General features: G+C 39.1%; 1 protein-coding gene across 1 annotated transcript in view; it reads right to left on the bottom strand.

Annotated features, from left to right (window-relative positions):
* map1b (microtubule-associated protein 1B) overlaps positions 1 to 12903 on the bottom strand; it is a 30133-nt gene extending 17230 nt beyond the window's left edge. The window contains exons 1-2 of the mRNA XM_047372699.1: positions 10806 to 12903; positions 7195 to 7296 (exon numbers count right to left, since the gene is read on the bottom strand). Coding sequence (XP_047228655.1) covers positions 7195 to 7296; positions 10806 to 10992 — 289 coding nt within the window. The 5' untranslated portion in view covers positions 10993 to 12903. The remainder of the gene's footprint in view (positions 1 to 7194; positions 7297 to 10805) is intronic.
* Positions 12904 to 14626: the final 1723 nt, after the last annotated feature.

Raw genomic sequence — 14626 nt, 5'->3', positions numbered from 1 at the left:
TTTTCATCATGACATTATGGAAAATAATGAACTTTATCACAATATGCTAATTTTTTGAGAAGGACCTGTATTTAAATGAAGCATCTCATTTCTCTTAGCCTCTCGTTGTTAGCTCTGCAACACCTATTGACATGAAAAATAAAACACAGAAACCCATAAATGATAAAGAACTAAACACTGCAGCTGGTTTGCCTCAGCCTAGTCATCAAAAATGACAGATTCTGCCATGAAGCTTGTTTGATTCTGGCATTTGTTTGATTGGTATAAAAACACACAGAGACGCTCCATCTCAGCAGGAGTTAAGGTAATGCGACATGCATCGCCAAGCATTCTTCTTCTGGCTGAATAGAAAATGTAAGGCTGGCCCAGTGTTCCTGCTCCAGACTGAACCAGATAGTAAAATCGAACAGGATGGCACCACACCAAAAATAAAACAGCAGCACACATAACTTAATATCTGCTACTTTTTGCTTTGTTAACATATTTCATGTTCGGAATATATTAGGTTTGTTTCAATTCAGAATTTCGCCCACTCAGATTATTTCCCTTTTCTTTGATTTTACCCTTAAGGACTTTTTCTATCACTTAGTCCTGTGTCCCCAAACAACCAGGTTAAAAAGAGAACCAGCACATCTAACACTGCCAGTTCTTTTAAGGGGACCGACCCACTGATCAATCAATTCCCTGCACCATAATATTGATGCCTATCAAGGGTGTCTAGTTTTAAACTCTGTTGCAGTGATTGGGTGTTAACTTATCAAACACCATCAAACACATCGAAAAATAGAAAAAAAATATTTGCTCATTTTTGACTTTTTAACAATATCATCTGGTCACAGTTCCACAAGTAAAGGAAACTGAGGCATGGATAACAGAAAAAGATTTGTTGATTTACAGATAAACTGATTGGTAGAGTAGCCGAGATGAATGAAGAAAAACTCCTACACTTTCATGAAAGTGAGTGAAATCTTCATGTTTGACTCTTTTTATGACATATTTTTATTAAAACTAATCAATATCAAGAATACTTAATTTAAACTCCCAGAGTCAAGCATCCTTTATGTAGTTGAGGTATAGAGACGACTCTGACGGTTCCTTACTTTCTCCACTTAAAGCACAGTGCTGGGAAATCTATAGCCGATAATGTCCAGCAGCACGAGACTGAGGGGCTCAGTCATCTGTCAGGCTGACAGATGATTGCATCTAATCTTGGGGTTCCTCTCAGTAAAAGTGCTAAAAGCCATAAGACTACTGAAAAAAATAAGGAGATATTAAGAAATGTTATTGTTGTTTCTTTATTGGAGTTGATTGTTTTACTCCATATGGCCAAGAACGAGATACAGTGTTTGCTTGTAGACTTTTGGTTGACATTTTGGGATAAGCACACTTACACTTTGGCTTTGAGATTGATGAGAAACTGCTTCCCTAAAATGTCTGTATGGATAATGCTAATTTCTTTTAAAATCACTGTGATCTATGTTTTTGTTTAGACATCCCTTGTCTTGTGGAATATACAGTACAGCATCCTCCACACCTATTGGCTCCCGAAAGTTATAATGAATATATTTCTTATTGCAGTAGCATAATAATATAATTAAATTACTTGTTAGTAATCAGTGACTCATGATCCCTAAATACGACATGACAGATATCTGTTGCTTTATAGCTGCTAAGTCCCAAGTTTATCTTGCCAAAAGAAATTTCAAAGCTCACTGTTAGAGAATTGTAGCAAGAGTTGCATCTTGGGGTCACAAAGTCTCAGATACTATTTACATGCCAAATGGCTGTTTAGGAAGCACACCAGGAAAATATCTTTGTGTCCTACCATCAAATGTGAAGTTATGGTGGAGGATCAGTGATGCTGCGGGCCTTTTTTTCTTTTGAATGCAATAGAAACCTTACAATGAATGCGATCATGAACTCTTTGAAATACCAGGAAGTTTGAAATAACAATTTGATGGTCAATGACAGAACACTAAAAAAATGGTTTGTCATTGGGTCTTTCTGCTGTTCAATGATCAAAGACACAAATCAACATACTGTAGAAATGATTTACCAGACACAAAATCAACCTTCTTTCATGACCATCTCAGACCCCAGACCTAAATCCAAAGGAAAACCTGTGGGGTTAGCTGAAAAGAGGAGAGTATAAGAGAAAACCCAGGACCGTGGATCTAGAGAAATTGAGCAACTTTGTTGCTGTTTGCTCCAAAATAGTAAACTTGTTATAGGATAAGACTAAGGGCTGTTCTGTTACCAAAACATGGGTTATAGAAAGTATTGGCAGCAGGGTTGCCAAGAAATGCACCACCAATGATTTTGTTAAAACATTTATTATTTTTTAACATGGGATTTTTTTCTACACTGAATAAGTGTTTGTTCGTTTGTCGTCTTCCGCTTTATCCGGGACCGGGTCGCGGGGCCAGCAGACTCAGCAGAGACACCCAGATGTCCCTCTCCCCAGACAACTACTCAGGCTCCTCCGGGGGGAGCCCAAGGCGTTCCCAGGCTAGCCGAGAGACATAGTCCCTCCAGCGTGTCCTGGGCCGTCCCCCGGGCCTCCTCCCAGTGGGACGTGTCTGGAACACCTCCCGAGGAAGGCGTCCAGGAGGCATCCGGTATAGATGCCCGAGCCACCTCAACTGGCTCCTCTCGAAGTGGAGGAGCAGCGGCTCTACTCCAAGCTCCTCCCAGATGGCCGAGCTCCTCACCCTATCTCTATACTGAATAAATGTACCTAAATTAAATATTTTCCCGTTTGAGATTGTGCCACAACAGTAAAAGATAAACTAATTTTAAGGCTTTCTACACATCTTTACCAAGGGTGCCAATATTTATAAAGGGTGCTGTAAATATACAGGGGTTGGACAATGAAACTGAAACACCTGGTTTTAGACCACAATAATTTATTAGTATGGTGTAGGGCCTCCTTTTGCAGACAATACAGCGTCAATTCGTCTTGGGAATGACATATACAAGTCCTGCGCAGTGGTCAGAGGGATTTTAAGCCATTCTTCTTGCAGGATAGTGGCCAGGTCACTACGTGATACTGGTGGAGGAAAACGTTTCCTGACTCGCTCCTCCAAAACACCCCAAAGTGGCTCAATAATATTTAGATCTGGTGACTGTGCAGGCCATGGGAGATGTTCAACTTCACTTTCATGTTCATCAAACCAATCTTTCACCAGTCTTGCTGTGTGTATTGGTGCATTGTCATCCTGATTCACGGCACCGCCTTCAGGATACAATGTTTGAACCATTGGATGCACATGGTCCTCAAGAATGGTTTGGTAGTCCTTGGCAGTGATGCGCCCATCTAGCACAAGTATTGGGCCAAGGGAATGCCATGATATGGCAGCCCAAACCATCACTGATCCACCCCCATGCTTCACTCTGGGCATGCAACAGTCTGGGTGGTACGCTTCTTTGGGGCTTCTCCACACCGTAACTCTCCCGGATGTGGGGAAAACAGTAAAGGTGGACTCATCAGAGAACAATGCATGTTTCACATTGTCCACAGCCCAAGATTTGCGCTCCTTGCACCATTGAAACCGACGTTTGGCATTGGCATGAGTGACCAAAGGTTTGGTTATAGTAGCCCGGCCATGTATATTGACCCTGTGGAGCTCCTGATGGACAGTTCTGGTGGAAACAGGAGAGTTGAGGTGCACATTTAATTCTGCCATGATTGGGGCAGCCGTGGTTTTATGTTTTTTGGATACAATCCAGGTTAGCACCCGAACATCCCTTTCAGACAGCTTCCTCTTGCGTCCACAGTTAATCCTGTTGGATGTGGTTCGTCCTTCTTGGTGGTATGCTGACATTACCCTGGATACTGTGGCTCTTGATACATCACAAAGACTTGCTGTCTTGGTCACAGATGCGCCAGCAGGACGTGCACCAACAATTTGTCCTCTTTTGAACTCTGATATGTCACCCATAATGTTGTGTGCATTTCAATATTTTGAGCAAAACTGTGCTCTTACCCTGCTAATTGAACCTTCACACTCTGCTATTACTGGTGCAATGTGCAATCAATGAAGACTGGCTACCAGGCTTGAAACCTCCCACACTAAAATGACATATTGATATATTTATATTCTTGTTCTTGCAACCATTAGGTAGAATAAAGAAACTGTAATTTTTTTCACCATTTCTTAGCTGGAAAAAACATAACCTTGTTTTGATCCTTCAAACCAAACAGAATATGGTTGCATAACCTCACAACTGACACAAAAATCTCCTTCTGTAATTCTCAGAACAAAGCAATCCATTTAAATAAAGGATTTTTGATTCAATGCACAAAATTCCTGTTGAGGCCAAAATTAGAGATCAGTCTTAAGAACATGATTCAATCGATTTAAAATTTAGTTGAAATTCAATTTCAGGAAAGATTTGTGTAGAATTTCCACAACAAACAATCCTAGAAAATATTTTAATCCAACTTTTACTCTTAGACAGCTTCTTTATGAGAACTTAATCTGTCTTTTTGTCTTGATCTTTCCCCATAATCTTTTGCATTTTATCCCCTTTTTAGTCTCCTCCCCCTGATCCCTTGCTTGTCTTTTTTCTTTCTTTTACAGCCTCATATCCCCTCATCCTCCCTGCCCCCCTCCCTCCTTTATGTTCATGGACAGGCCCTCACCACTAGGGATCCCATGCTGCTAATTACTCCCAAATCAACTGTGCATCCATGCAACAGCACATTAGAGAAAAAAGGGAGAGCTGCAGGATGGGAAGAGAAAACTGGAGCACGACTAAATTTCATTTTAGATTGATTTCTGGATTTAATATAATCTAGTTCTCTATGGCTAATATCGAGACAAAATAGATTTTGCCCTTTCCTCTGCTGCATTTCTTGGCTGGATGAATCAAGTAAGCATCCAAGAAAGTGTGAAATCCTGCTGGTCATTTCAAGCGTGAAGCAGAGCCAGACAGAGGCTTTAACTGCTGCTGAGGGTCATGGCCATGCTACGCACCGACAGACCACATGTCTGGGTGTAATGGCTCTGCTCTGTCTTTGTAGTGGGTCTTTTTTTTACTTTGCAAAGGCTAGAGATGTTAAAGTCCAATGCTACAAAAAAAATGAGAGGGCAAATCTGGGTGCAGGTAATATAAGCTGCCAATGCGACAGATGCATGCATGGATGAGAAATGTGCTGCTTAAGTGTTGTTCTGAATAGTATTAAGGTGTAGGACACTCAATTTGGTTTCACTGGCCTTTAATTAACATGTACTATTATTACAACTACAATCAGCTGTTAAAGCTCTTGTTTATGTTTGTGCTTTTAATTTTGTCCTTAAAACTCTGTCTTCTAACAGAGCATCTCTGGACCGCGCCCTTTTTCAGATACTGTAGACCTCAGTTACATGGAAGAGATGAGCCAGCGACATTGATCACTTGTTTATTACTTTCCTTTCTAAGCCATTTCCGATGAGAAAGGAACTAAATTCACATAACACGTTGCATTTGTTTAATTTGAACAAAAAAACATTTATAACAGGATTTTATCACTGACAAATATTTTCCCATGACTTTTTGTATTACTGTGGTCCGAATGCGCTGCGCTTGTGCCATTAAATACAGAAATAGACGGAAAGGTAAATGGCAAGTTTTGATTTGCCAAAGGAGGCGGTTTAGATTTAACTGAGGGAACACAGCTGCACTTTGCTTTGTATTTACAGCTCAGCCCTGCAGCATCAGCCACTGATGGGCGTGGCCGATCAGTCTCTCATATCACCTAGTAGAGGTGAATCTCCTATTCTCTCACCTACCTTATCATAATCTGTGAAACTTTAAACTATGACATAGATTTTATTGTATATTTGAATATTTAAACAGTATGTTCAATAAACAGTGTCTTTTTACCAATCTGAATTAAACTATTTAATTATTTTGCAAATTAGTAAGGCATGACCCGCTGATTTAGATGGTACTATAAATCATACAAACTTATTAGAGTAATCCACAGGTTTGTCTTGATAGAAACCGTTCTGAATCAAGCAGAAGATTAAGGTATTAAATGATTATCCCCATATATGCATGCAAGTATATGTGCCTAACCTTTATCTGACTGTCACAAAACTCAGAGTTCATACTGTTTGTACTGTGTGTGGCTGCACTTACAGACTGAAAAAGTGAATGTTCTGTGCTAATGCATTAATAAACAGGGGACAAAAAAATCCAATCATCGATCAAAGCCGGTCAAGGAAAATTAGCTGATTTCGTTTTCAGTGACTGGTTACTGCATCACCAGTCAAAAAAACATTCAAATAAGGAAAAAAGAGAAAAAAATATATAGATAAGATATATAGTGAAGCTCCAAAGTTTCCATTGCCTTGCAGATTTAGATTAATCTTTTTTTATTTAACCTATAAGATAACAGATAATTGAAACAAATTAAAGGGAGTAAAATGTTTTTTTTCTATTTACATTTTATTTAAAAATCTATATGTTGAAAATTATTTACACCCTTCTCAATAATCAATGCAAAAATCTTTATTGGCATTACAGCAATCAAACCCTAATTTCTGACCAGCTTTTTGGATGTTTCTGCTGGTATTTTAAAAATGTATCTTTGATGATAAGTTCTAGGTTTTTAAAGTTAAAAAGCCTCTTTGCCATCACATTAATCTTTAGCTTCCTACAAAAATTCTCTACCAGTTTCATGTCCAGACTCTGGCTGAGCCACTCCAAAAAGTTGATATTACTTGCAATCAGAAGTAACATGTTGGTCACATTAAAAGTTGACTTTAAATCTAAATCTGCCAAGAGTTTGGCCAATTTTCAACTCATCTGTACATTAATAAATGCTACTAAGACAGTTTTGAATAGGAATAGTAGCATTTTAACTACCATTTTTAATTCTATAAAATTTTGGGAGCAAGATCTTTTCGAAGAAATGTTGTTTGTGGATTCATTCTTTTAATGCTGGGGTGATGCTGAGATCTGTTTATGGGTGGAAGGACTTTCCTTAAATAGACCACACCCTTCTTGATTAAAAATCCATCTAAGAGGACAAATGGACCCAAACCATGCCAGTGAAATGCCGCCAACAGAGCCAACAGCTTCCCTCACATTAGGGAATGATGGGATTCCTGTTTTTTCCCCCTTTAATCTGTCTCCCATCTGTGCAGGAAATAAGTTAGCATGTGTGAAATTATCACTCCATATTTCGTTTTACTTTTAGTTTACCTTTGACATCTGCAGAGAAACGAGCTGAGTGTCTAGAGACAAACAACTTGAGCTCCTGGTCCAGGTTGCAGTCAATGAGGTTGGTGTCCCATGAACGGATCCCTGCAACACAGACATACAGGAATGGATCTTTTGCATAAAAATCATTCAGATAAAATAGCAAGAACAAACACTTAGAAGCCTATCCACCCACACCTCTGTGCTGTTGATCCTCTGCCTCTGGTTCATTGGATAACTTGGAGCCAACATGTCTAGACTTGCTACAGATTTGGCATGACCAAAGGGATCCATAATAGGAAATATCTATAGTGCTTTTTGTGCTTTGTCCTGAGCCAGACGCAATCATGGCCTCCATTGTGCTGAGTCATAACATCATCCTCTACACTTTAAAGATAGATTTTTGAGGTTGTTAATTTTTTTTAAATCAAGCAATATGTAATAAGATTAACTACTATATTTTATTTACCAAATCCTACCAAAACGTTTTGATTAGAATTTACCTAAAGATTTTGGTTCTGTCAACTGTTCATGTAGGGTGTCCAGCAGAAAATAGTACCTAATCATGGTAAGTTTTTATGTAGTGTGGTACAAATACAAAAAAACAAACTGTTTTGTTAAAATAAGATCTGTAAGAAGATTTGTGGCTGAGAATGTTTCAGTGATGGAGCAAAAATTTAAGTTTCGATCCAGCTTTAGCTAGTTTAGCCACAAAGCTAATGCTAAAATTACTAAACTTAATAGCAACCTAGCATCTTAACGCTGAGGGCAAAGAACGATGCACCTTAGCTGTGGATGTCAGAGAAAAGGTCCATTAAGCCACATCAGTATAATAGGTAAAAAAAAAAAAAAGCTTATTACTATTTCAGAAACCTTTTATGCACTCATCACAAATTAATTCTTATTTTCGTGTTTTTAAGATGGGAGGACAAACCAGACAATGAAAATGATATTGGAAATTAGTCAGAATTTGACTAATTAAGATGTTAAATCAGCATCACTTTGATTTGGAAATATTGATTAAAATCCACCCAAATAAAATGCAAATTCTCACACCAATTTTATTGCTTAAATTGTGTTTTTTCAGTGTATAAATTACACAGTGTAATTGCCTCATGAGGAAAAAATGCGATGAAACAACTTTTAGGAAACCTAAAGTTGGAACACAATGAGCTAATAATAAATTTAACTCCTTTTATTTTAAGGAAAAATAACATAGGTTTAAAATAGCAGTAATTAGACAGATAAAACACATGGTTGGAATTTAAGCCGTCATATCGGTGTAACAATTTACGTTCATTAAATTTGTGTGATAATCAATATATAATAAATTCCAGCTAATAAAAAAAAAAGTACCTATTCAACTAAATTAGTTAAATTCTAACTAATTATAAATTATTTTGCTCATTTTGCTCATTTGGTGTGTCCCCCCATGCCCCTTCCCCTTCTGTGATATCCACAGCTAAGATGCGTCGTTCATTAGCAACAACTGCCTGGAGCTTAAAAAGCTCAGATTGCCTTACGTTAGCATTAGCGCTGTAACTAAACTGGCTAAAGCTGGAAAATCAACTTAAATTCTTCATCCAACACAGAAACCTTCACAATAAATGTTATGAAAGGTAGCTTTCACTAAATTGATATATTCATTCATACTACAGCCTAACCTGTGAGACAAATGAGAGTAACAGTTGACTAAACCAACATCTTCAGTTAAATTCAAACAATGTTAAGGTAGGTTTTGTTTCCAAAATGGAGTAGTTAAGGAATCTAAACATGGTTGATCATTAAATTCATAAACTAGAGTTGATTATTAAAATTTAAATCATTTTAATAGCTAATATTAAATACGATCCAAAATTCATTTTGTCATGATTCGGTTTAGGAAGGACCCAAATGAATGCAGAACCAGAGGCAGAGAGGTGAAATGAAGAAACTTCAATAAGTCAATGAACAAAACTTACAATGTTGGTATGATAAAAACAGAACATGAAATTGGTGAATACTTGGAGCTGAGAGTTAGACTGACGCAGTGTGTAAAAATGGAGGAGACAGAGAGCGCTTACTACAGATACCAGTGGAAGTGCCAAATAAGGGACATGTTGCCTGGTTGGAGAGGGTAGAAGGGAATGGGGGTAAGGGGTGTAGGGCTGGGTGGTCGTGGCATGGCAACAGGTTTCGTGACGAAGTTGGAGACAGGTGGTGGATGGGTCTAAAAGACTGTGAGCTGTCCTGGGCCCTGTCAAAGCTGTCAGCAGGTCTGGGTGTGTCAATCAGGGCATAAGAGAAGCAGCAGAGGAAGAAGGGTAAACAGGGGGACTGAGGAAGAGAGAGACTAGTAAACCTGAATGGAGCTGAACAAGACATAAAGCAACTAGAAACCAAGGGGAAAAGATAAACAGACATCCAAGAGAAATAAATCCAACTATACTAAGAACAAAACACAAGAATAAACTAAATAATAAGGCAATAAGGCTCATTATAACAATAATGAGTACAGGGACATTAACTGAATAAGACAAGACCTTAATAACATAATAAATAATAAGGGAATGAGCAAAACTGAAACACAAAAGAAAACCAAAACCCAAACATCTCTGGATTGTGACAGTGCACAAAAACACATTTCGCTTTAATTTACCCTACAAGGCCAAGAATACGCTTTTAGTGTCAAGATTTACATTCAACATTACCAAAAATATAAATTTTAGGGCTAACACTACAACTGAGTGAATTGAAAAATCTTCTTATAAAGAAGCATAATGAACCCTTTAAAAAAATAAAGTCAGGACGTCTTTTAAGAAAACATGTTGTTTGTGGATTTTAAAAGGCTCTCTTATAGTCTTCCTCCTTAATCTTCCTCCCACACAGTTACTGCGCCATATTCTTATCCTCCCACTCCTCTCTAACAAAACACGGTGCACTTTAGCCTGGGAGGCAGGCCTCGGCAGCAACTATAATAGAAAAAACGCCCGCCCCAGTCAGTCTGAAGATGGGTCCTCATCGCTTTCCGTAGGGACCGCAGTGCGGATTGAGCCACGCCCACAAGCCGGTGAGGGGATGAGAGAGCTGGATGCGGGATGAGGAAGATGATGATGGAAACATGCTCCCGCAGGATGAACGCGGGGACTGATTGATTTATAAGGAAATTAGATCAGTCTGAGGACACAAAGCGCAGACTCCAAACACAAAGCGACCAGCCACAACCCCCACTTCTCTGCGGCCTCCCCTAACCGTGGAGTGTGGAACAAAAGCCTGACGCACCTGAATAGAGCCCGAATAATTTGGCATAATCGCAGCTGCAGTGGACTTGTAGCGATGTGATGCGCTGCGTTAATAGCGCAATCTCTAGATATGATGCTGAATCATTACTGTCAGCTGTCATCCATGTGTGGATGACAACAACCGGGCCAACAAAGGTACAAAGGAAACCCTACTGACCCAAACTGCTCAGATCCTGTGAGGTGGGGCGCTAACATAATGAGAAAATGTATTTTAAAAGGCACCCCTATAAAAATGGATGAGGGTCAACTGTTGAGTATGCGTAATTTACGCTGCGCGTGAAGTCCTGCAAAGCGAACAGGCGACAAAATCTAAAGTCATGAGCTCCACCTCACCTTTCTCTATGTCCGCAATGGCACACTTGAGGTGATCCTCTGATATGATCTCCCCGATAACCACCAGCAGGTAGAATTTGCTGTCGTTGAAGTGCTGCGAGGGGCTGGGGGACGTCGGAGAAGCCCCCGCGGTGTTGCTCTGGGCGCCCAAAGCCTCCATTTCTGCAGGTTCTACCAGCGTGGCCATCCTCTCCTTTCTGTTTGTCTATAGTGTGTGTCTGCGCTTATCATATGGATCCTAACAGCAGTCTGCCCCCTCCCCTTTTTTTTAATCTTAGCCTACTCCCCGCAAAAGTGCCGGACTGTTCTCCAGACAAGCGAGTGGAGCGCTGATAGGAGTGGCTCTAGCTCTTTATACCGGCCGACATTGTGTCATGCTCAGTAACCGGGGAGAGAAGAGGACGCCAGGGCTTTTTTTTTTTTTTTTTTTGCACACTCATTCCACAGTTGATGTCATACGCAACGAATCAAATGCCTCCGGAAGTCAGCGAGAGGTTGATGATTTTCACATACTCACCATGGACCTGGAGTTATCATTTGTCCCTCACATACTAACATTCCACTTGGAAAATATTCCCATCAAATAAATGTCATCCAAAGGAGAAAAAAAATCCATTGTTCGAAACCTTCTTTGAACGGTAGATACACTTAAATATTTGGGGTGCTTTTATAACTTTTTTCTTCATTATACCTAAAACAAAGAACATTGAAAAAAAAGCCTGAAACGCTGGTAAATTGCCTTGTGGGGATTGAAATGTAAATTCTTAGACTGCTTCCCCCACTGTAAACCACATCAGAGGTTTAGGTCACTATTTTTCAGTCTATTGTTTGCAAAATCCTTAATTTTCGATAGTTAAACAAAAACCTTATAAATAAAGCTTACGGTGCTTTATTATTTTTTTAATTTCTGTACCGCTGCAGTTTTGTGTGTAATAATACTGTTGTAATTTGTACTTTATTCTTAGAAATATTGCATATTATGGTGTCTTCAACTCGGACCAGCTTCCTTGTTCCTGCTGAAGAAAGTCATCCCCACAGCATGATGCTGGCGCCACTATTTGAGAGCGATGTGTTCAGTGATGTGTTATTTATCCATGCGTATAAAGGTTCAATTTTGGTCTATCTGACCAGAGTGTCTTCTTTCACATGTCAAACTTAAACAGGACTTCTGATGGCTTTGTTATCATCCCTCTTCCAAAAATGGCAGATTTGCAGAGTGCACAACTAATAGTTATACTGTCAACAGATTCTCCCTCCTGAGCAGTGGATCTCTGCAGCTCCTCCAGAATTAGCATGTGCCTCCTGCTACTGCTTCTCTGATTAACAGTGTCAGTTTAGGTGTACAATAATGTACTAGTAGGTTTGAAGTAATGCCATGTTATTTCCATTTTCAGATGATGGAATGAGTAGAGCTCTGTGAGAGGTTTAAAGCTTACAATATTGTTTTTTTTCCTTTAAACTGCTCCACAATTTTCTCTCTGACCTGTCTGCTGTGTTCGTTGGTCTTTATAATGCTGTTTGTTTACAAATCACTGAAGCCTTCACCGAAAATCTGGATTTATTCAGACACTTTTGGACTATGTTTACTAGTAAGGTGACTTCTTAAAGGAACTTGGTTTTATTTAAACCAATCACTGTTTTGGCACTGGGTTTTATTTAAGGGAATTAGAGTAAAAATGCACACCACACAGGTGTTGTTTAGTAAAAGGCTTAATAAAGCCATGTACCCTATAATTTTATTACGATCCGCTACATCTTGTTGGTCTATCACGCACTCTCAATATGATATGTTGAAGTTTGTGGACTAAATTTGAAAAAAATGTGAAAAAGTTCAAGGGTTATGATGACTTTTCCAAGGCACTTTATGATTTTTGTTACTTAAAATGGTCTGTTCTGTTAAATGCCCTGAATTGTGCTATTTCCTATTGTCATATTCTGTAATATACAAATACATGCATTGTGCCTCAATCTCACAGTCTAACAGGGAGCTTCGAGAGCTTCTCTTTGATTGTGGAAAGCTTCCTCCCGGGAAACACAAGTGTTTATATGAAAGAAACATCTGATCAGAGAGGAGGTTAAAGATGGACAACTACAATGAATTGCAAATAAAAAGGACTGAGATCACAGGCTTCTATTCTGTCATGTTTCATTAGACAGGAAGTGTGTGAGTGCATGAGTGTGTGTGCGTTGGGTTTTTCTCTGTTTGTGGATGGTAAAAGCGGTGAAATTCCATCCTTTGATAAAAGCATAAAAGTTTCTTAGTTTTCCCCAAAGGAGAATGTAGGTGCTCTGAAAAAAAACCCCACAGGCCTTATGGTGTAATATATGCATTGGGTGTTACAACCACAAACTACTATTTATTTTTTCAGAATTTTACGTGAACATTTTAACCAAACTAAGGCATAAATATGACGTGAAATGAAAATGATGCATAGTTTTCAAATGTTTTCACAAATAAAAATGTGAAAAGTGTGGCATACATTTAGATTAAACTCCCTTTACTCTGATATATCTAAATGAAATTCATTGCAACTAGTTGCCCTCACAAGTCACCTAGTTAGAGTGGGTGATGGCAGCATAATGCTAATGGGATCCTCACAAGGCACAGGGAAGATGGTCTGAGTTGAGGGGAAGAGGGATGTTGCCAAATAGTTTTTGAAGAAAAATTATAGGGACTGCTAGGGATTGGGGTGAAGCTTTATTTCAAGCAGCAACACTCAGACCGACGCAGTTCTCAATCGCCTTACCTGATTAAAGAAAGTTTAAATAAATAAAACTATGACACTAAGCATACAGTCAGAGCTACAATTAAAGATTTAAATCAAAGCATATTCCTGTGTCAGAATGTGCTTAGTCAAACTCTAAACTTAAATTATTGAAAATCTGTGACAAGACCTGAAAAATAAGTGCAAAGCTAGTAGAGGCATACCCCTAAAGACTTTTATTTGTGAAGAAATGTAGAAACTAAGTATCCCTTACCTTCCACCATACAATTATGCACTTTTGCATTGGTCTATCACATAAACCCTCAATGAAATACATTAAAGGTTGTTGTAACTTGACGCAGTTGGAAACGTTCAAGGGGTATGAATACCTTTGGCACTACTCTATTACAGAAACATTTGTTGTCCATAACATTAAAACCACCAGCTAAAGATTATTCATAAATGTGTTAAACAGGCAAGCAGCTCTGATCCATCAACCTTAGAGATGAGAACAGTTCCTGTGGAGTTTGTCTCTGAAAAATCAGCATCCGATCCTGAGTCCTCCTGTTTGTGGATCGAACTTGTCATAGAGCATACCAGGGATGTTCGATCGGACTGGGACCTGGGGAATTAGCAGAATGAATCGACGCCTTAGGCTCTTTAAATGTGATTTGTTCACAGGTTTTGCACTATGAAGGGCTGCATTATCCTGCTGGGAGGAGTCTTGCAGTGGTTGGGGGTTGTGCTTAGTCTCAACAAAAATAAGGTTGGTGTTGTTAATGTAAAAGGATCAAATGTGTAAAAGCAGAACGCTATAACCAATGAGTAGGCATAACAGGTAAATATGTAGGTAAAAGGTGTTTAAATGTAAAGCTGTGTAAACAAATAATGAATTTTTCTGAGGCTTTTCCTTCATGATGTGACAGACTACAGATGGGTGGTCACTGCTGGTGTGTTATTGACTTTGCAGTGCAGGCTGCTGAATGTGAATATTTCAGGGCCTGTGGGAAGGCCACGGGAGGTTTTAATCAAAGATTTATTATACACTGCTGGAAAAGGAGGAGACATTAAAAATACAACACAGTGCCACTGACAGTCTTTCAGATGGAGGCAGGG

The sequence above is a fragment of the Girardinichthys multiradiatus genome, chromosome 8 (genome assembly GCF_021462225.1).
Source record: "Girardinichthys multiradiatus isolate DD_20200921_A chromosome 8, DD_fGirMul_XY1, whole genome shotgun sequence".
Classification (NCBI taxonomy): Eukaryota; Metazoa; Chordata; class Actinopteri; order Cyprinodontiformes; family Goodeidae; genus Girardinichthys; species Girardinichthys multiradiatus.
This window is presented reverse-complemented; position numbering and strand designations above follow the sequence as displayed.